This window comes from Apostichopus japonicus, chromosome 5 (assembly GCF_037975245.1).
Source record: "Apostichopus japonicus isolate 1M-3 chromosome 5, ASM3797524v1, whole genome shotgun sequence".
In the NCBI taxonomy this organism is placed as follows: Eukaryota; Metazoa; Echinodermata; class Holothuroidea; order Aspidochirotida; family Stichopodidae; genus Apostichopus; species Apostichopus japonicus.
The window spans coordinates 9,304,028-9,327,009 of NC_092565.1; the positions used below are offsets into that span (position 1 = coordinate 9,304,028).

General features: G+C 35.1%; 3 protein-coding genes across 10 annotated transcripts in view; 1 reads left to right on the top strand and 2 right to left on the bottom strand.

The window, feature by feature from the left end:
- LOC139967564 (phospholipid phosphatase 5-like) lies at positions 1 to 15,068 on the bottom strand. 6 transcript variants are annotated; one of them, XM_071971496.1, is made up of 8 exons: positions 14,937 to 15,068; positions 12,063 to 12,206; positions 11,305 to 11,410; positions 10,365 to 10,452; positions 9,852 to 9,915; positions 8,214 to 8,356; positions 5,907 to 6,077; positions 1 to 4,931 (listed from the first exon to the last, which is right to left on the bottom strand). In XM_071971496.1, exons 2-8 carry the CDS (start codon positions 12,140 to 12,142, stop codon positions 4,705 to 4,707), a joined length of 879 nt encoding a protein of 292 aa, XP_071827597.1. In that variant the 5' UTR covers positions 12,143 to 12,206; positions 14,937 to 15,068; the 3' UTR covers positions 1 to 4,704. The 6 variants fall into 6 exon arrangements, with proteins under 6 accessions (XP_071827597.1, XP_071827594.1, XP_071827595.1 ...); XM_071971493.1 differs by lacking the exon at positions 14,937 to 15,068 and adding an exon at positions 14,781 to 14,927; XM_071971494.1 differs by lacking the exon at positions 14,937 to 15,068 and adding an exon at positions 14,737 to 14,890.
- LOC139967567 (anaphase-promoting complex subunit 10-like) lies at positions 14,949 to 21,910 on the top strand. Its single transcript, XM_071971504.1, has 3 exons — positions 14,949 to 15,089; positions 16,403 to 16,569; positions 17,000 to 21,910. The coding sequence occupies exons 2-3, from the start codon at positions 16,431 to 16,433 to the stop codon at positions 17,407 to 17,409; spliced, it is 549 nt and encodes a 182-aa protein (XP_071827605.1). The 5' UTR covers positions 14,949 to 15,089; positions 16,403 to 16,430; the 3' UTR covers positions 17,410 to 21,910.
- The window catches only part of LOC139967562 (delta-1-pyrroline-5-carboxylate synthase-like), a 19,256-nt gene continuing 14,906 nt past the window's right edge, over positions 18,633 to 22,982 (bottom strand). For all 3 annotated transcript variants that reach the window (XM_071971491.1, XM_071971489.1, XM_071971490.1), the window contains exon 15: positions 18,633 to 22,439. In XM_071971491.1, coding sequence (XP_071827592.1) covers positions 22,225 to 22,439 — 215 coding nt within the window. In that variant the 3' untranslated portion in view covers positions 18,633 to 22,224. The remainder of the gene's footprint in view (positions 22,440 to 22,982) is intronic.

Genomic DNA, 22,982 nt, shown 5'->3' on the forward strand with positions numbered 1-22,982 from the left:
CTGCTTAATGGTAAATAATGCAGTTAATTTTTGACCTCATGTTATTGACCAAGAAACCTCCAGAAACAAAACAATGTATTCTATGAATGCAAAGTTGGTTTGAGTCACTGAGAATGTTGTTAAGAGTACTCTTTGCAGTAAGCAGTAATAATATGTCAGAGTGCAGCTCTTGTTGTTTTCCAAACTTTTAAAGAGGTTTACAACTAAGTACAGAATTTTAATTAATAAATAAACATTGGATGAATTTTAATGGGCCTTTGGCCACCACCATGCACCACCATGGTCTGTTGAGACGGTTGTGGTGTTTTTTGCCAAAATGTGTTTTCTCATCCAATACTGCAATTAGATAACACACTTCACATTAAAGTAATCTGTTTCTTCAAAGTCATGAAATAAAAAATAAAATAAAGAAATAACTTTCAAAAACTGACCAATTTGTTGTGTTCATATTATTTTCAGTTAACAGTTTTTATTAATTCATTTTACTTTGGTGGGAGTGGTTGGGGAAACTAACATGAAGTCTTAGTTATAGGTCAATACAACACCAATGGACTGTGATATATAACACAAGAAGAAAATAAATGCAATGATATGGTTGTATAATTGTAACTGATATAATGCCAACAAATAGCTCAAAGAAAGAAAAAAATTAATACCCTTGAAATAACCCTATAAATTCCCAAATGGTGCTTACACTTATAGAATTTATTGAGATCTCGTAGAACACTTACTTATAACAGTAAGATGTTGAGATCCTATAAAACAATTTGTATTCACCATTCACCAACATACAAGAAATCATGAATAAGCAAATTCCATGGTTACAATAATAGCTGTACCTTGCAAAACCAAAAGAATGTCAAGGCAGTTAACAACATGATAAATATGAAAACAGGCATCATCTCTTGGATTGATCTGTTGCTATAAATGTAAGATTATTACAGATTAAAGAAAAGAGTTGATTTACTTCGCTTCCATTTTCAAATCTCAAACGATATTTGCGACTGATTTTAAAGTGCAACGTTTTTGTTTCCAAGGTGATATACAGTGGAAGAGGGACTCTTCAAACACTCTAATGATGACGATTCAAACACACACAACTTTACCGTTTAAGGTCGTGTGTATTTCAATATTGATGAAAGTGTCAACAAAACAGTTGAGTGATCAAACTCCAGTGCAAGAAATAAAAAATTAAAAAGTATAAAAATATGTATTCCTTACAATGTATGTAAAAACTCTTCCCTTCTCTACCAAATTGCAAATTGGTAAAATACTAAACATTAATGTAATGTTTATAATGGTAAGGTACTAAAGTTATGATGCATATTATAATCAAGAAATCATAGGAAATCAAAAAGATCAGAATTCAGCACCAGAAAGCCAAAATGCTTCATATTTACTTGCCCTATTTTACAGTATCTGAGTACATTTCATCTGAATTGTGCACAGACAGTGTAAATACTGAATATAATGGATCACATACCAAGTGAAAAGTTCATCTATTCACCACGTTTTTTTTAGTTAATACCCTGTTTACATTGATTATAAAGACTTTTTAACCAATATTGACAGGTCTCAAAAAACCCTTTTCCTTTCAAGAAGTAGAATATGGATCATGTATCAGTATGGTGCATTCAAATGCAAAGCATGGTATTCATGAAAGCTTTACCCTTGCAGGTACGGTGTTTAAAACTGACTGTTGAATGACCTATGACCTCTGCAGAAAACAATATGGTTCTTGTAATTGACAAGGTGAATCCACATAATAAGTATGAAGATCATGCAAGTTTTATTTTGTATGTTATTGTGATTACAAGGTTTTCAGACTGACCTCCAAATGACCTTTGACCACCATAGAAAACAATAGGGTTTTTCTTCTCAATAATGTGGATCCATTTAGCAAGTATGACGTTCATACAAATTTTAATTTTTGAATTATAGTGTTTACAAGGTATTCACACCTTGACCTCAGTTGACTCTCAAATGACCTTTTGTCTTCACAGAAATGTGGATGCATCACAGCGCAATGACTGCTTTTGCTCCAGCAATAAATAAAAACTTAAAAGAAATTGGGGGAAAATAGCACACAATATGATGGGAAAGAAGATATCATAAAGACTACATGAAATGATAAACTTATCAATCCAGAATCAAAAGAACTACATAGTCATAAGGTTTCTTGTTATCGACCTCTGATCCTAAAAATATTTGCAAACTGGGAGCAAGTTGTGGCAGAAATACTGTACTCAAATTGGCTAAATAAGTTTGTTATCACAACAATTACATGAAATGATAATATTATCAACTTAGAATCATATGAAATCATAAGAACTAGGTTTCCTATTATTGACTTTTGATTCTTATAGTATTTTCAAACTGAAAGCAAGATGTGGCACAAGTACTGTACTACTGTAGTCAAATTGGCTGAACAAATGAGTTTTTACCAAATCCTTAAATTAGAGAAAGAAACATTAACATTTTCAGTTACGTGTGATGTACTTTAAGTTCATGAATTCATTAATGAGCCAGCCCCACTTTAGAGCACAACCATCAATTTTCTTGTTTTTGAAATTTTGTTTGCATGTAAAAGTATTCCTCTACAAGTAGTAACATACAATATTCTACTCTGGGCCAGGGTTAGCACTAGGATGTTAAAAAAGGGGAGAGGTTAATTCCCCCAAGTCAATTAATTTTTTGGGAGGGATCTTCAAATTTTGGAAGGATTTAATTTTTTTTTTAATTCTGGGGGGAAGGGGGTACTTCATGATGATAGTAGTTAGATGCACGTACATATGCCCGTACCGAGATTTAGCGCACATATAGTACATACAGTGCAGTACACATAATCGACCAATACAACATGATGTAGTGCAGCACTAACAAAGAAAGAGTTTTCTTTTTGGAAAGATTTGACCAATCACATCACTTCTTACAAACATCAACAAAACTTTATAATATCCAGCTTGTTATTGGCAAGTTTTGTAACTACAGTGATGGTGCAGGTTGCAGGACATACAAGGAATTGTTGCGTGGAACTATTCGCCCCCCCCCCACCCCAAGAGAAAATATGTTTGCGGCACATCTCTTAATGCAAACACTGCTCCAGGCATCAAATATTGTCTAAATGCAAAGCATGCTAACATTGCTTAAAGTTTTCAAAACACTTTTACAGTAGAGAAACCCTGCAAGTTATTCTCAGACATAAAACATCACCTGAGTAGCTTAGTAAAATTGTCGTAAAAAAAAATGAAAGATATGGGACCGTTCTTGGTCCTTTTAGTTCATTTAAAATTGAAGCAGTTTAAGCATGATAAAATTAAGTATACATATATTCATTTCAAGCTGAATTCAATTCTTATTGTAACTTTTCAGAACACTGAGATGTATAAAATGTAAATATATTGATCAATATGATCCACAACAAAAAGAATAGCAAGAAGAAGCAGATAGAGACCGTGACAAAGAACGAAGAAAAAACGTAGAAATTCACAGCTGATATGTAGACCCACAAAGAGAGCAAGAAAATTGTTGAGAACTTGAAAACAACGATAGTCAAAACTTGAAGACCTTGTATCCCAGATAAACTTGATATTCTTAATCATGTTGGCAAGGAGTGGTCCACCTATTTGGTTCTCTGGTAGTACATGTACCACTTTTAAGCCACCCTTATTAGTCTGTGGACTGACTGTAGCACTTTCTAACAACTGAAGCATTTTGAAATATAGCGTGAAACATTTTATTTTTTACCTACAGGAACAGTTTGTAATAAAGTTATATAGCTGATCTTTATTTTCTATTTCTGTTAGTTTTTTGCCTAATTTTATTGCCTTAGAGAGCTTTAACCCGTGGGGGTATTAACCTTTGACATTTGTTTGTTAAACGGTCAGTGGGATAAAGTCAAGTTCTCATGCTGATTTATGATATTTTCATTGGTGATTTTTAGGTAATGAAGGAATAGTGTCAGCAGTTAGAGTTTTCAACAATCATTAGTTTCCTGATTCAAATGCTCATCGGGAAACATATTCTCTTGATTTTTCAATGGTTTCAAATAAAGCTTTGTTAAACCTTAGCAGCACCTCAGTGGTGATGAATGAGGTGCCTTCACATTTCTCAGTATTTTTTAATTGGTCAGATGCCGAGCTTTAATTTGTCTCTTGGATTGGGACTTTTAAGTGGCATTCTCAATCGCATTCCTGCCAGTAATGAGCGCGACAATTATACCACAAAGCCTAGTAAAAGGTGACAACAATTATTCTTACTGGTACTGTTTCTATATTTGGTATTGACATAGCAAACAATATACCAAAATGCACTAGAACAGTATGTACAAATCAATATCATCTCTTCTGCAGTATCATAATATGATAGCATGAACACAATACAAGCAATAGCATCAACACTATGCAGATGATAGCATCAACACAATGTAAATGATAGCATCAACATAATGCAGTTGATAGCATTAATGCAATTTGGCAAAAGTGTCAACACAATGTGTATTACCACCAAGTCACACTGGGTGATAGCACCAAATATAATGCTGAGTGATTCCACCATGAGTGATAACATCCATATGCAGGTGGCAATAGCATCAACATACAGTAGCAATAGCATCAACACATAATATAGCATCAACACACAGTAGCTATAGCATCAAGATAGCTAAGAAAACTTGGAAAGCCTTTGAAAATATTGAACTATTAATCACATTTCTTTAACTTCTAGCAAAGGAACACTTTTTTCTGCAGAATCTTCTAATGCCCAGGTCCTAGTTCCTTTAGATAGCCGTGAATCTGACATTGTCCGGTGAAATTTTGGCGAGGATTTATGTCTCAGCGGTAGATGACATTCTGGATGGGTGAGTTCTGGGTAATACTGGTAGTAGCTGATGGTAGCACAAAAGATCCCTAGGATTGACCCCACTGAGACATCTATAGCAACAACAATGAGAAGAAGAAGAATACAATAATAAATGAAAAGAGTAAATAGCAACAGACTACATACAAGTATCTTCTCCATGAAAGTAAATCATTTATAAAATCACAAAATTATCAGAGTTACATGATGGGAATGTGATTTTCTTCCTCATCTGACTTGCATGGATACTATGGAAGGCTGTAATGTTCAAATGAATATTATGTTGTGGTTATAAGAGGTACATTCTGGTGGCAGACAATGGAAAACTTAATATTGAAGAGATACAAAAATATCTTCTCCCTAACATGATGTATGCTAGATTGAATGTAAGCTATCATGACTAGCTAAACTCTCTTTTACCTCTCTTCATCTAAATACAACTCTTTTGTACAAATATGATTTTTCTCTGTGGATAAATGATTGAAATATTATCAAGATAAAAACAAAGATATTTTGACCTTTAACTTGCCCTGATGACATCATTCAATCTGCTGTTGCCAGATGCTTATCACAAAATATTATTCAATTTTTTTAAATTTCCTGTCTTTGCCATACAAAATGCTATAAGGATGTGGTTTTATCAGTTTTAGTCACCAGAAGACCATTTAATGAAATGACAAAGTTATAGCTGGCTCTCTCGTTTATTCCCTTTTTACCTTCAGTCTTATTCCACTTGTTTGAACTATTTCATAACACTAGGCAAGATGCCCACCAAAGATAAAAATGAAGATACCATTGAATAAAAAAACCCAACAATATGATATTTGGTCAATTTTAAAAATATTAATCAAGAGGTTAAAGTCATTATCAATGAAGTAACTGCACCTAAGGATCATTATCATTTCATAATGTCTGTGATATTCTACAGATCAATTCAAATATGCCTGATTGCAGCAAATTGTTGTGATATGTTATTTAATCAAATATTAACTTTTCTCTTAACTGATACTTCATTTATAACCTTCTTTAACACAATAAAGAAAGCCTACCTTGCCAGTGATGGTGATAATCCATGGTTCTAGATATGGCACATAATAGGGCAAAGAATAACGGGAAACCTGCAAGAAGGAGCCGAAGTGAATGACCCCTGTGTCGACTTTCAAAGATGTGTAGTTTACCAGCCAGGTACAGAGACAGAAATGTATATGAAGCAAAGATAACTGGAGAGAGAACAAAATGAAAAATTAAAATATCTACAAACAACAACAAAACACCAAAAAGATAATATATACATAGATACATACATATATATATATATATATCTATATATATATCTATATATATATATATCTATATATATATCTATATATATATATATCTATATATATATATATATATATCTATATATATATATATATATATATATATATATATCATTGCCATAAACATTTAGTGAAAGATTCTGACCAGGAAAGCTGATAATATTATTTTATAACAATTTAATCCATCCAATCAGATATTTATGTCAATTTATACTAACTGTGCAATATAATAGTCTATACAACTAAGCAATATAAAGCACTTCTTCTTATCCTTGTGGCTAAAAATTAGATGGTCATTTTCCTGATGAGACAGGCAGCTTTAGTTCCATTTCCTATATATGCAAAGAAGATTAAGTTTATCTGCTGTGATGTTGTAGTGGTATTTAAAGCATTATTTGTTCGTGATTCTCTTTTAAAATAATGTCGTCCCTTTCTCAAGACCTTAATGCAACTTTCCTATGTCGATTTATATTTGTAAGGTGTTTTTAACACTACTGTGCAAAGTGCTGAGGCAAGAAAATATTGGGGGTCAAAACTGAAATTAATATTTCACAGTCCTTAACAGTCAGTTGGTGAAGAAAAGATGGGAGGGTGTGTCTCAGTGTAATCATTTGTAATCTTTAATATCCAAGAAATTCCTTGGAAGATTTGATAAATAGTTGCTTGGTTTGGGAGATATCCAAGTTGAAATGCCATGTCCGGAGGGCTGTCATTTCTGTTAATGCGTGATGTCATAGTGCCTATACTATCTGAAATCATCGACAAATTCTTTGTTCTCTTTTCATATTTTTTTTGCAAATTCGAAATATTGGCAGATGTTGACACCTGATTTTTTTGCCATCTTTAGGTGACATTTAAAGTTTCAATATGTCACATTCAGCACACTTGCAACACCATCTCCAGTACAGAAAATAAACATTGGGATAATGAAGGAAAACTTGATTATGTCATATTTTAGACTTGCTCAAAATCTTCAGCTTTGTGTATGAAGAAACATTAAATCTGATGATGTGTGATATCTCCAAATGAAAAAAGATGTTTTGATTGTCATGGAAACAACACAAAAATAACGTAGTAAACTATCTACTCAAGTTTACTGGTATTTTAGGGATATTCTTGCAAAGTCATAGTGATATGCGGGTTTATTAATTTTTCATAAACTGAGATAATGGTTTAATAGGTACAGCAAATATGACAACTCCAAATATTGGAGAACCCGTTGCTGAGACTTGTAACCAGCAAATCTACGACGTATTCAACAGACCAGCTTCAAATTGATTTGTTGTTGGTTGTGCTGTGTTCTATTTTCTGATTAACCTGCTTCTGTGCACCTTACCTTGTGTTATCAAACAATAGCTGTTTACGCTCCACCAAATAACCATGAGCAGTTCTAACATAATCTCAAACACAAATTTCACACACAAATGGTGACAAAGGTTGGGTTTTCACTGGAGGATATATTGCATAGCATAGTAGATTGTGATTCGGCTGGTATGCAACCCTTGTTACTGACAGAAATGTACATATAGCTGGTATTAACCAAAACAAGATCATCTTTGTGAAAGTAGATTTCACTGAGATAGAGATATCAGTAGACCTTTTCCACCGTATACAGAATACAGAATCTATAGTTTGCTGTTTGTCTATGCATGCTGGAATAAACCTGGTAAACTTTGACTATACGTTATACAGAATCTACAGTTTGCTGTTTGTCTATACACATGACTTCTTGGTATATGTTTCATGGTTACCTTCTATCATAATTACCATCATTTGCACATTGTATTATATAGTGACCAAAGACATACAGAAATTACAGGAAAAAACATTCAGATACCAAACCTCCAGTATGCGACTGTGTAAAGTATATATACCTCCAGTATGAAACTAACTATAATTATAACTTCCATCCTGTAACTAGTGATAATTATGGTACAAGTTTACCCATTTCAGAATGTTTCAAAGTTGGAACCAATATAAATCTGACCTTTAAAGTATACACAATATTTCAGACAAGTATATACATATACATACATGATGAATGCCCACTGGGGAAACTCTTCTGCCCTTCATAAATAACCTCTTCAATTCCATTGCATGAGGTAGCTGCAGTAATAATAGTTGGCACTTTGGGCACACCGTTGGGAAAACATCTCTCTAGAAAGTCCGGTCTTGGTCTGCGAAGAAAAGACAAGGATTTACTTGATGATCAACTGGTGGTATATACAGGAATAACTTTTCAGTCCAAGTTCCCACCACTTGACTTAGCTAGAGATACAGTACATAATTTGGGACACATTAACACGCACTGAGACGCAGACACAACAGACATCAAATCAAGGAAACGAGGACATGTGTAGTCATGGTGACAAATGTAGAGCGAAGAAAAGCAAGGGATGAAAGGTGACCTATGACCTAAAGACTACTGTACAAGTGCTGTTGCTAATGCTCCACAATGGGCTGTGGGATACCTAGTTGAGTACAAATTACAGACTATCAGTATTGGAGATCTAGTTATAAATTTTCAAGAGAACTTTCCTGGAGGTTTGAACTATCCCAATCATTCTGAGATATTGGAGAGAGTACGAATAGACAATGAAATGTGTCAGTGTTATGATGAAAAAGCTTTCAGGGTGGCAATGAAATGACTGTTAAAATTTGAGAATGAGTGAGTGATTATTGTATCTTCTGACACATGTAGTGGCTATACTGATGGCACTTTAAAGCTACAGTTTGGACTGAATTGACCACAATCTAGTGGTAGCATATTCTCACCATAAAGAAAAGAAAAGGTACCTAAATACATAATCTGTTAAGTTTAGCAACTTAAGAAAAGGAAGAGTGAATAACGACACTTTTGCAATGAACCTGTGGAAGGGAACGATTTCTGCTTGGGATTAAACTGTGAATAACAAGTTATAAGGAAGAACAGCCGCATTGCTTTAAAACCATGTGTGGATCAGCTACCAATATTGAGCAGTATCCAGTTGTGTACAAATATTAGGTGACTCGGTCAGAATTACGAACAGTTACAACCTATTACAAACATAAAATCATCTACATTCCCTCCTCCAGCCTGGAGGAAACGTTGAGGAAAGAACAAAAGGAAGGAATGGTGAAATAAAAGCACATTACGATCTTCTCTGCCTATAGTATATACCAAATTTGTCTACACACAGGAAAGTAGTGTTGGCCATTTGAGCACTTGTTCTTACAATCATATGGTGGCTGGTCAATTAATTAGGTGCACTCAAGGATGAAACCTAATGGCAGTACTTGGGGTAGTTTATGCTATCAAGTTACAAATTATACATGCTCGAGTGAATTTGAGGACTTGGCAGGCTTGACCATCATGTACAGCAACACTGAAAGCGACTAAATCATAAAGGAGTCTTTCATAGGGATAATAAGTAAACTTAACTGAGTTACCAAAGCAAAATATACATGTTAAACTTCCGTTTTGCAATATCTGCTTGAAATGGACCAAGCTCTCTATGGGATGAGAGGTTTCCCTGTGAAGTCCTCTAATAGACATCAAGAGTAGGCAGTCTCATGCTTAGAACTATGTAATCAAACACCTAAATATCATCAGGAACATTGAAGACAAAATGGTGATAAATAGTATTCATAACGTTAGAAAAATGTGAGAGAGTCAAGTGCCGTACAGCTTACCTGCCGACTAACAGCTTCATAGCATTAGTGAGGGCACAATTTATACCAAAACCCAAAGAGAGAGCTGTAAAATAAATGAGAAAAAAAAATGGAAACTTTAGATGCTAGAGGTAAGTGGTTATTAGTTCTGGTTTATCTGCTTTAAGAAATTTGCATAAACAGAAGAAAGTCAGATAGCTAAAGGAGCCAAACTTAGGTCAAAGTTTGAGAAAAACCCTTTTAATAATTGTTGAGAGTTACATGAAATTGTGAAATATTTTTTAGAAAATGGCCAATTTTTCCAGCATTTGACACACCTATTTTTTTATTTGTTTTTTCACAACATATATACAACAAATGAAGAGAATACAGAGAGTTATGGAATGTGAAAGGAAGTGTATCAAGAAACCCTTGTGTGCTTATCTAGTGATACACTCCCTGTACATAGAGTACACAATTGGCTTACCAAAAAGAATTAAGAAAAGAACTATCAACAATGATGAAGATGATTTGATAAATGGAAAAATACTTTACCAAGGGTGGCTTGTTTCGCATCAACTAGATGACGTTTTAAACCAGATGTAATAATTATGACAGCCATTGGTACCACTGAAACCAAGACCTATAAGGATAAAACAAGAAGAAAAATTATATAAGTTGAACAATGCATTAACTTGACTTAAAATGGTGATGAACGAGGAGATAATATTGAATCGTAATCGAACACAAAACTCTTGCAAGTGATAAACGACTCAAATCTCCATCAGCCAAATCCAGATTCAGAAGGCAAAAGAGCAATAAGACACCGATGTGTCTTTCCTTCGATCGAAACAAACACTTTTGACACTCACAAGCCTGATCACAGATTGCAGTGTGATTGCGACGAAGATTGAGTGACCTCTGACCTATTTTAGTGGCTTCTTTGGGGTGTGTCATAACTGGCATGTCCATAACAATAAGGTACATCATTAATGGTTTAATTCTGGCATGTGTTTTTCCTCTCCTTCTTGAGGCAAGGGAAGATGATTATTGTACGTGTTATAGATGTCTACCACATTAAGATTTCAGATGATGGTGGGACATCTTTCTTTCACTGTTCTTTTGGAGAATTTTCTTTTGGAGGCTCCAATGAAGCAGCTACTTCTTTACAAAAGCTTTTCGATGACATTGATATTATTATTTAATAATGGCATGGTGTCTCTCCCCTCACATCTGTTTTGGGGAGGGGGTTTAACATTATTATTGCTGTGCCATTATCATATAGCTATATTACAGTAGGGTTATTATGCTGGAGACTTTGATTGGATGTTTGTTCCTGTAACAGCTCTACAAGGGGTATATTTGTGTCTCACAGGATTAAACTGATCATGGTTTAGTGTCTCCTAAACAGTTTGGTGAATACAAGATGTGATGGTCAGAAAATAAGAAAGAAAATAATCATAATCACAGAGAAAACAAAACACTTGTCACTCACATACAGTGAATTTGTAGATACATAGGAATCTGTACGAGGGTTGTTGTAGAGCCACCATTCTTCTGGTTGAATGATTCTTTGAAATGGTTTCATTTTATCTGTAAACCTTCAATGAGAAGCAGAAAATATTTTATAGTCATATTTTTTTTATTCAAAACTCTCATGTACCATTCTTTGCTAATATCCCAAGAAGAACCATTCCCCCAAATTATGGGACACACAATCTAACAGTGCGTGAAAGAAAAAGTATTGGTTGATGGCGAGATATTTCCAGACGTCGTTAATTTTATCCAAATTTAGACCTGATTGCTGCATCCTAGCTATTAAAACACTTAACCTAGCTTGTCATTAACTTTGACATAATCTCCCATCTATGTAAAATATGGATTCATCTTCAAAATATTGCAAAACAGTTTCAAACATGATTCAGGCTATTCTTACATTGAAGTTGCTGGTGTGTATACATATACAGCGGGTCACAGGAGATGGATGTAATGAACGAAATATTTGTATAATGTGTACAATGATTGACGGAATGCGTACAATTATTACAATGATTGGTATAATGTAAACAATTATCAGGATAATGTGCAAAATGAATATGAATGCATAATGAGTACAAATATCAACAAATTGAGTACAATGATTGGTATATGAATACAATTAAGGGTATAATGAGCGAAATGTATCATGAGCACAGGTATTCTATTGTACTGAACAATGGCTTGTATGACTCATTAAATCAAAATATTCCTTACACAAATGCTACAAACAGCAGTATCCTTAAGAGGATTTCCACAGCCATGGAATCAAGGAAGGAAGACTTTCCAAAGGCCATGTTTTGATATCTTGGGTAACTTTCCTCTTCAATGTATCATCCACTATCCAGATTTATCTTGCTCCTGTTATACAAAAAGAAATAAAGATAAAAAAACCCCCATAATCATAGATATATCACCATAATTATACAGAAGGCCAGTTTACTTCTGTGGATTAAATTCAAATTCAAAGTTATTATAGTTCTCATCTTTTGGGTCTATGTAATGTTCCTTGTCTTAAAATCATGAAAATAAAACTGTGCATGGTTTTGTGAACCATACCTGCTTTTTTGCATAGTTTTAATTTTTTCTTTTGACAGTCCCATTAGTCTCCATAAGAGGTTCACAGTAAATTTTGTAAAGTAACATCAACACTTATATGACAGTAGTTATCTCACTGGCCCACCACCATCCAATGTAAACTGTAGGAATGCTGCTCTTTGAGAATGATATATCGGTAATTTTAGCTTTTTATGTCATATGTATATTGTTCGGATACATTAAAAATGTGTATTAGTTTGCCCTCTTAGCGGTCCCTGGAAATTCTCAGAATCAGCTCGCATTCCAAGGACTCTCCAGAATGAGCCCGAAGTTTCTAGAACTTTAACTGCACTGTGTATTAGTAAATCACTCCTGCGGAGATCATGCATGAAACATCCAGACCGTGTGCTTCTTCTATCTATAGAAATCGTTCAACGAGAGAATGCCAGAAATATCCAGAACAAAGGTGAACTGGTATATAGATGCTTGGATCTTCACACAAGCAAGAGAGAGATTAACATAAACCTACAGGAGACTGTCATATTCCTTTTCCTTTACTGTGAAGGTGACTTAAGGAGAATTACATTTGATTGAAACCAAAAAATGACACTACTTTTCCATTTTTGTCTACCTGAGTACTTGAGTTATTTGCATGCTTTTCCTGTTGCTAGTCCGTAACAATATGGTTTGATATACCATACCCGTTCTAAACTCCACAATGTTCCAGTCTGCTGCACATATTGATAGACCAAATATCCATGACAATACCACTTGTATTTGGTATCAGTTTCTCTTTCCAGACAATCACATATTTCAAATTCTCACAAACTTACATTTTCAAGTACATCTACAGTAAAGTTGGTACTGTATACTTGTCACATTCTATTTCACAATGAACTGGTTGGTCAACTTTTACACTGACCAATGAAAAAACTTATCATCGAAGGACTAATATATAAATCTGAGAACAAAATGCAGAGTAAGTTACAAGACACATATTGGTCCAACTCACATCTCTGGTCATTCGTTACAAATTACTGACATACAAATTTGTGTTAGATAAATACGTAAATTTTATTCTGAAAGAATATTACACAGTAATTTGTGGCACAGAACAAATCAACTCAAGTCACTTGTTTACTCTTCACTGTTGTGTTGTTCACTCATGCAAGTAGGACAGCTGTTCAATTTGAAATTATGTTAATTCTGATCAAGCCACATGATCATTCAACTGCCAATCAACAAATGATATCACCGGCCAGCAAGGGGAATAATACATTGTTTAAATTTTGAAGACTGAACTTCATCCTTTATGAGGTACCATATGTGTGGTTTCTGGATAAATTATTCCCTGTGGCAGAACTGTGGTTTTCTAAGCTTATTGTATATATACAGACTAATACAGTATACAATGACTGGAGTTTTAAAGAAAGCTAAAACAACTTGTGGGTTTAGTATTTACAAATTGTGTGGCAGTTTTTTGTAATTAATGATTTCATTTCTCACAAAATAATGAAATAGAGTATTCTTCCATGCACAAAGACTCTGTCAGTTATCGTTGCATTTGCATGCTGGATAAATCATTCCCTGACCATTGCATGAATGACATGATAGGTTTCTGTTGTCCATGTTATGTAAGGATTAAGTGATCTATGACCTGTGACAGCTTTGAGTACTCCAAATGAAGGCAATTAAGTAGTTAAACTGTTGTCGATTTACTCTCTGAATTTGTGGATAAGGAAATAGGGAACAGCATTATCTTATGTATTTCTCTTTTCGGTACACACGTAATAATACACATCTATATACAGATACAACACATGCTCCGTGATCACATATGGCAATTACAGCAATGCTTGTATCAAACAAAAACAACATAGAAACACATACAAATTACCTACTGTAGTGATGCAATTTTCACATCGCCTGAATGGCGTTGAGCAACGTTTTGTCAATGTTTGGATCGCTAACGCTATGCCCATCCTGCTACAATTGGTTAATTTAGGATTAGCCTAGAAGTTAGGCTACGGTCTAGGACTAACTAAGTTAGGGTATAGCTACCCATTTCAAGCTGTCCTAATCCCAGCAATCAAACCACAGTAAAATATTAATTACTTTATTAAAGGCAAGAAAAAACAATTGTGAGATCAGCATAATTATAACTTTTCAGCCATCCACAGAAAAAAATGATGGCAAGTAATTTTGTACTGTAATGTTTATTGTCGATTCGTGAAACCCATCCACATAGCGGTCTACTTAGCTAATAATTCACAGGGTTGAAACCTTAGCCTACCAGTACCACAAAGTAAGCTACTCCTAACGTTGCATGCAATTTTTTATTGTTGACATTAACCTTAAGTACAAAAATATGAGGTGAGAACTGCCTGTGTATTTCACCAGTAATTTTTGGCTTTTCGGAATAGGCCTGCAGGCTGGTGTCCCGTCTGGTCGCAATCGGCAACTTCCACAGGGTACCCCAGGCTCAGATTTTGCTGCAACGACAAGACAGATGTATACATTTCTGTGTATAAATAATATTTCTGTGCTACATACCTGCAATGAGCTCATTTTGAAATTCGCAACAAAATCAAACCGTAACTCGTAAGTGAGAAATGTCATCCAATTTCAGTGACCAGCCCACCATGTTCTCGTCGTTCAGTTGAGCAGAAGAGAGAAGTCTTAAATATTAAGGAAGGTTTTGAATGGGTAAATGTCCAGTGATATTTAACTAAGTTTCATGCGAAGATTAATTTTACAATAGGTGACATCGGAGTCGTTCCTAGTCAGTTACTGTTGTAACCTGTTATGCGAGATACGCACGACAGAGGTACATGATAAGAAAGGCAAAACAATCTCATGTTTACCTCAGTCAATGGTATGTCACCAGCGATGTTTGGTAACCAGATTTACTAAACTGTTGACGAATAAAGTCATCTTTACAGTAGGCTAATAGTTTGGTCGTTCAGACCAACCATTTGATTAGTGTAGAGGCTAATAGTAATACTAATGGGGATATTAAATTTATTTTGTCGATTTGTGAAGCTAGTTAATAGGCAGTTATTACCTCAAGTAGTAAAATGGTAAACTTCATAGCTTTTCAACATTTTCTCTCATCCAAAACATTTATAGATCTTGGGCCTATAGGTATCATCCAAAGGCTATCTGCCATCTGGCTTAAAAGTATTGTCCAAGATTAAAATCTAATTTATGAAAGTAAAAAAATTGAAGGCAACTACCTACTGTAGAACTTGTTTCATATAAATCAGGTCAAAATGATCTTTCCATGTTAAAGGCATTGAAGACTCGCCCCAAGCCGTGTGCGGCCATCTGAAAAAGTAAACTTTCTATTGCTTGCAAGTGACGTTTTGTTTGTGTCACCACAAAATGCAGACAGAAATGAACCCGTAATACCTTGTTATCTTTGGCTGGACCTGAGATGTCCATCGTTATATCGTTTATACACTGTGCTGTGAGTATTGACCGCAGCTGTATGTACTGACTGTACACTAGTGTCTAATTACCGATGGTAGCAAGCTGTGTGTGTATTTTCTGGGATCGATGGTGGTGTCTAACACTTCTGTTACACCTCATTCGAAATAAGGTCAGATTACCGGCATTAGACGTTGTCTTTGCGCGAGTCTTCACACCCTTTAAATACAGAATTATAGTTTGTAGTTGTATACAATCACGTTTTATGTTTAAGCTGTTTCTAGTACAAATGGAAGGCCAAACAGGTAAAATTGAAATTAGTCTGAGCCTTTTAACAAATTTGATGATATTTCCTAGTCGTCTTACATTGAGTGACTAATTGCATAGATGTTAAATAACAGAGTACAGCAGCTCAAAAGGTTTTGTAGACCAGGGCATTCTTATCCTAAGGGATCAGAGCTGAGAGCAACTATACAGTAGTAGAAGACACCCAAAGCCAAGAAAGTGACCTACAACAACAGGTCAAGAAGTATACTTAATTATCTCTGTATTAAGCTTTTATACATGTACAGTGCCATTTCTTTTTGTAGTTGCTTGAGATATTACAGTGGTTATAAAATGACTTCAACTGGAATAAGTCAGAAGGAGTTGGATGAGTATACATCTGGACTACAAGAGATTGGAGAGCAAGCTGTCTGGTCTCTTTCTTCCTGCAAACCTGGCTTTGGGATTAAACAATTACGAGACAATAGCACAGGTGAATTTACATGAGATAACAGTAAAGAACTTAAAAAATTATTTGGTTTGTTCAGAGCTAGTTCCTACAGTATCATTGTAAGTAAATTTAGTTAGTAGAACTACATTGCAACTCTGCATTATGCAAGCAGATAGACAAAGTGCTAGTTCCTCAAGTATCATTGTAATAGTGAATGAATGAATGCTAGAATTCATATCAAATTAGAACGCCATGTAAACAATATAGACTTTTCTGGCTCACTCCACTCACTTCTTGGACAAATTTAACTCACTCGCTATTGGAATTTTGAGCAAATTATATGGCAAGTAATCACTTTCTGGTTTTATTTTTAACGTTGAAACTCTCCAGATGTTTTGTATAGAATCAAATTTATGCAGCCAGCTACTTTAAGCAGTGAGAAATTAATTATGTTGCTTTTTGTATATTCTAGATACTTACTGGCAATCAGATGGGACTCAGCCTCATCTAGTTAACATCCAATTCAGAAGGAAGACCACAATCAACTGCATCGCTATCTACGCCGACTTCAAATCGGACGAAAGTTATACCCCAAACAAGGTCTCCATACGAGCAGGTAACAATTTCCATGACCTGCAGGAAATCGAAACAAGGGAAATAGGGGAACCATGCGGCTGGATCTGCATAGACTTGAAAAATTCCAACGGCAGTACTTTACGGACATTCATGCTGCAGGTTGCTGCCTTGTCTAACCATCAGAATGGCAGAGACACTCACATGCGACAGATTAAAGTGTTTGGCAAAAGGAAAGAACAGTTCTCTGTTACGAAAATGCCAACTTTCACTTCCAAAGAGTTTTCTGTTTTCAGCTCCGTCAGATAATACAACACCCAACAAACTCAACGGATGGTGGATGTCCAGTCCAAGGATGTCACAATAAGACTTGAAAGATGTTAACCACCAATGAAAGGCTCAAATTCAGGACTCTTTATATGGAAGATGGAATCATGCCTCACTGCTAAAGTGAAAAGTCTAAAAAACAGTGTCTTGATGATCTTGAATGGTGCAGGTTATGATTGCAAGGCAAATGTTACAAAGCAATCTTGAATTGACTTGTGAATGACTGAATATGTAAATATACTGCTGTAAAGATTTTTACCTCACCTATGATATTTGGTATGACTGGGTCAGTTCTGCTCGACATCTTAAAGATATGGCTTTCATCATAAGGAAGGTGCAGAGTGGAAACTGTTGTACAGTCGTTATACCACAAGTGGGTAGCCTGAAGCCCAGACTCATGTGGCCCACAAAGTTTTCAAAACCCTACTGATGAGGCCAGTGGCACCCTTAGTTATCCGAGTGATGGTTTCATTAAACCATAAATCAACTGAAACAGTGGTTGTGTGTAGACTCTGTAGAGGAAACCTTTGGAAGGTTTGGACTTTCCTGTGCTAGGAGATTAACATATATATATATATATATATAGATATATATATATATATATATATAAATATATATATATATATATATATATATATATATATATATATATATATATATCCATTCTTGCCACAGGAGTTGGAACATCCTTAAGTGTTGTGGCCTGTAGATTGGATACAAAACTTTACTGTGGTTCAGGTTGCTAACATCAAATTTGTCCCCACCACTGACTTATATTGTAAACAAGTTTATGTCTAGTTGTAATATGAAAATCAAGGGTACATTTTCAAGATTTACAAATATTATCATGTACTATATTAATGGTTTTCAGCTATTTTTGAGATGTCAGGACAAAGTAAGACAAACATGCTCACATCTGAGGTGATGTGTACCAACTCCTGAAATTTTTTATTGCTTTATCTGTTGGGGATGGTTACTAACCTGCTGGAATATGAAACAGTCTCAGGATGTGTGCCTGTTTTGAATCTGTAGTAATGCTCTGATTATTCCTGGGGTAGATATATCTTCATGACTTGAATAACCAGATACTGTATTGTCAAATCAATGTTTATAAACATTACATGATAAAGTTTCAATGAAAGTGACCATATAGAGATGCTGTTTGCTCGTAAGCAAACTGAAAAACATGACATGAAAAGAAAATATCATCTTTTTGTTAAATTTATTTCAGCACATTTTAATTTACCTGCACCGTTTCAAATACTTGCAGCTTTATCTACACAACTTTAACATTACCTCAAGTCCAGACTACTTAGAATCATAAATTCAAAAACCAAATGAAAAACATGTCCTTTGTTCTCCTCCCCACAGCTTTCTTAGTTTTCAATAAGTAATTTCAAAGTGCAAACTTTTTTAACTTGATCATTTTAACAAACAACTAGAAACAATACACTCCGAGGAAGATATTTGTGCCATGTACAAGGTGCAAAACTGGTCAGTTCAAGGACGACTGAATCGCCTGTTCATCTACATGAAGTGTTGATAATACCTTATCCACATTAAATGTGCACCAGATGCTTTCAACAGTTTGTGCGTGTTTAAGAAGTATACAGGAATCATTCTATTGTGCTGGTAAGGTAATTATTATAAAGCAGAGGACCAAAAATGGTGAAAATTACTTTGAGCAAACAGATATTGATTATCAACTAGTGAACTTGGCCTCATAAAGTAAAATAAACATAACAAATTCAACATTCCTGGTATGGAAGAAGCAAGCAGAACATGTTGTGAGAAGAAATACTTCAGTTAAATCCCAGTTTTGGACAACTTGTGCTTCATAAAAATCCTCCAGATGGGGAAGGTTTAAAATTTCTTGAAACAGCCTTTTACGGCCAAATTACATTTGAAGGCTGACGTTCACAAAAACATAAGTGTTTACCACTTGGCTGGAATGAGAAAATTTTACATAACTATATGCATCACCACCTCCCCCACCCCCAAGGAAAGGGAAAATCCAATCCTCGATAGATTTGTGTCCCATTTCTTCTGCTTCACAATTATTTATGCTTATTAATTTATACATTACGTACACAAGAATTAGAATGAGATTATTACAATGTAATACATTGGATACCATTGTACATAACAATAACAAACCATACACAAACAGATCAGTAACTGCTATTTACAGAACCTCAAACGACATGTTATAGAACTTGTTCTATTCATAGCGTAACAACGTTGTATATTTTCCCTCTCAATGCGTTTTAAGTGAACAAGAGCTAACTGTTCATATTCAAATTGTCCAATATTCCACAGCATACCCAGATGAAAGTACTACTTTCTTTCATTCCACTTCTATTATTGCAAGTCTTTGGAAGAAAAACATTTCCTTGTGCAAAGTCTACCTTGCTTGGATATAATATATATATAAACACGACAGGGAGTAATTTTCCTTAGTGATAAATTTATATTTTCACTCCCACTTGAGAAAGTAAAAAGTAGTGTTGTAAATAAGCAGTGACTTGTGCAGTAACAAACAAGCAGTAAAAAGCAGTGTTGTAAACAAGCGAGGTGATTCAAACAGGTCTGTAACTTTTTTCCCCTTGATTTAATACAGTACTTCAGGTCGGGTAAAATCACTGACTACAACACGACTACCATAATAAAATGTAGTGATTTGTTACATTTCTGGTAAAAAGCACCTGGTCATTTAATAACAACATCATGAAAACAACCAAAACTAACCTTCATGCATCCAGAGTTACAGCTGCAGTTATCGATAGGAATTAAACAGCTCTGAAATTGCAAATGGATCAAGTCACAATTTCATACTTCATTGATGATGTAACTTTGAAAGTTTCTCAACGTCTTCAAGACGTATAACACCATGTACAACCAATCGAGTAATAAACAAAAATATTTGTGAGTTTCCTTACAAATTTTCAGAAGCCCTTCCAAAGAAGACTGACAGCCATGATCCAGTTACACTGTAAGATCATGTAGCCTTGGGAGCTATTGGCTGGGCCTCCGATTATGCTAGAGTGTTAAATATAGGCCACACATAATCAACATGAACCACCATTTTTGAAGTATGTACACTCACTTCAGGCATTTCCTCAACTAAATGACCACTCTTCAAAGTCTTAAGAATACTCTGAGAGATCACCCCTTCCTGGAAACCTTTATTGTAGCAAGCTTCCATTGGGTCCAGTGCGGATGACATTTGGAATTTACCATACCTCAAGCAAGATGGAAGCAAATGTGCTCATTTATTAAACTACCTACAAACTCCAGAGAAAGGTAAGGGACAAGAGAGGTGGCCATCACTAACTAGTCAAAGCAGTTGTCTTTGGTTAGGCTTGAAGACAGTTTTAAAGCTTGTTTGAAAAGTTCTTGTAATATCTATGACATTACAAGTTCAGTGGGATCCTACCTTGAATTGGACTTTAACAAATCCTGTGTTTCTCCATTTTTGATTTGATGACATTTCTCCATCAAGTGGGTATAAACTAAGCATCAACCTCATACACCAAGAGCCTCAAGCTATTGCTTGTTGGATTACCAGAATCTATCCCTCTGACCCTATCCCCACCTCAACTCCCCCCCCCCAATCACCCTATCTTAAGTAAAATCAAATATGCTATTAGGGTTACCAATCTAACAAAGAAGATAATGAGATAAGTGTCTAAGGCAACCATATTGCCCGTTTGACACAAAACATAAATGGCATGAAACTGACAATATTGCAGTTTTTGGCAAAGCTGCTAATATACTGAAAAACATTCATAAAGCATCGTACCCAGGAACTAAACCATCAACATTGCTTCAACAACATAAATCAAATAAAAAAAACACTACTAAAAGTGAAGAAAACAAATAAATAAGACTAACATAATGCCAGCATTGTTTACTATGACACAAACAATAAATATCATATTGGTTAAGTTTGTACCAGCATTGCACCTTACAACCCACTGCACAGAGACATCCAGTTGGTCACTACTAGTTGACAAAACTATGAGTTTAGCTGACTCTCGCAGTTGAAAATGGGGGTGTTCAGTTCCTCCATACCTCCTGGATACAAACCTGAATATCAATTCTTCCATTTGTAAAAGTCTCCATATTTTTGACAACAAAGTTGTCTTTTTGCGAAAGCAATGTATATACCCTGCTCTAAATTATGTTCGCTGAGAGACTAACAAAGTAATTTCTCTGCTCTGTTTCCAAACTCACTATCAAATTGCGGAGTACCCATCAAACTAAGGTCAGATTTGCAACCAGGAAACTAATGGCGAAGACTGACAATATATAATTTGTAACAACAGTAAAAATAAGAAGGGTTACTTCAGCTTCCAAGAATCACTCTTCTAGGCATACACCACGTTGATGATGCCAAACAAGAACACAGACTACTTCATTGATGGAATCTCAAAAAAAAAAAAAAAAAAAAAAAATTAAATATAAACCAAACCACACACATTATGATTATTTTCCTAAATGGACAATGCATGGATGGCCATCGAGAAATCAAACTTTTCATTTTCTCAGTTTAATCACAAATGATATTATTGTGACATAACAACAGACATCAATACTTAGTACTATGTTACCTCAACGAAAACATGAAGGAAACTACAAAGTCTTTGGAACCAGGGGATCACACACTAAATGTTACTTTTCTATTAAGGTAGTGTTTCATTCATTTGAAACTCTTGCAACTTTCTGATGAAGATATTTTCCCAAATGCCCACACATATGACAATATACTAAGTATTATAACTGACAAAATTAACTTTAAGATGAAGTCGTTGTTCCTTCTCCTTCTTCTTCTGCCTCTACTTCAGCGTGCAACGGTAATTTCTGATGGAGATACGTTTTACCTCCAACTTGGGAGAAATCCTGGACGCATTCTCCTGTCCCTTCCAGAATCCATTTTGTGGTCAAGAGACCTTCGACGCCGACAGGACCTCTGGCGTGAATTCGAGTAGTACTGATGCCGACTTCTGCACCTGTAGGTTGACCCGAACCAAATCAAGAAACCGGTTAAAAATAGCCGCTTCATTGAGGTTTAGTTTTTGTCAAAACTATTTATTCAAGGATAATCTAACAATTATAGAAGCTTGCATGTATTGCTGATATATTAAACTTCCATGACAAGAATGTGAGCAATAGATGCTGAATTAAAATTGAAGTAATTATGGCTGGAATGAGATGGTAAAGAATAAACCCTTTAAAAGCAGTGTTTCTTAACCTTTTCCCACTGCTCCCACCTATTAGCAATTGAAAACAAAACATTTGCACCTCTTTACCAGCTCTGTAAAATGGGGCTAATTCTTTCAGGAAATAAATTGTTTATGCCTGTAGCTTCGGACCCCCTGGAGTCCTACCTAACATCCCAGGAGGGTGCCTTAAATGGGATATGCTGGGGGCTGACAATGATTGCTCAACAAAATAACTGAAGTTTTCAAAATGGTGATATTTTGTGCATGCATCTGGCAACAACAAAGTGAGTGATGTAACCATGGCAATTGAGATAAATATGCCTTTGTTTC

Coding starts and splice junctions, on each gene's coding strand:
- LOC139967564 (XM_071971496.1), bottom strand. CDS start 12,142: ATGGCCTTTGGAAAGTCTTCCTTCCTTGATTCCATGGCTGTGGAAATC. Junction 9,916..10,364: donor TGCGAAACAAGCCACCCTTG/GTAAAGTATTTT, acceptor TTTATTTTACAG/CTCTCTCTTTGGGTTTTGGT. Junction 4,932..5,906: donor TTATCACCATCACTGGCAAG/GTAGGCTTTCTT, acceptor TTGTTGCTATAG/ATGTCTCAGTGGGGTCAATC.
- LOC139967567 (XM_071971504.1), top strand. CDS start 16,431: ATGACTTCAACTGGAATAAGTCAGAAGGAGTTGGATGAGTATACATCT. Junction 16,570..16,999: donor ATTACGAGACAATAGCACAG/GTGAATTTACAT, acceptor TGTATATTCTAG/ATACTTACTGGCAATCAGAT.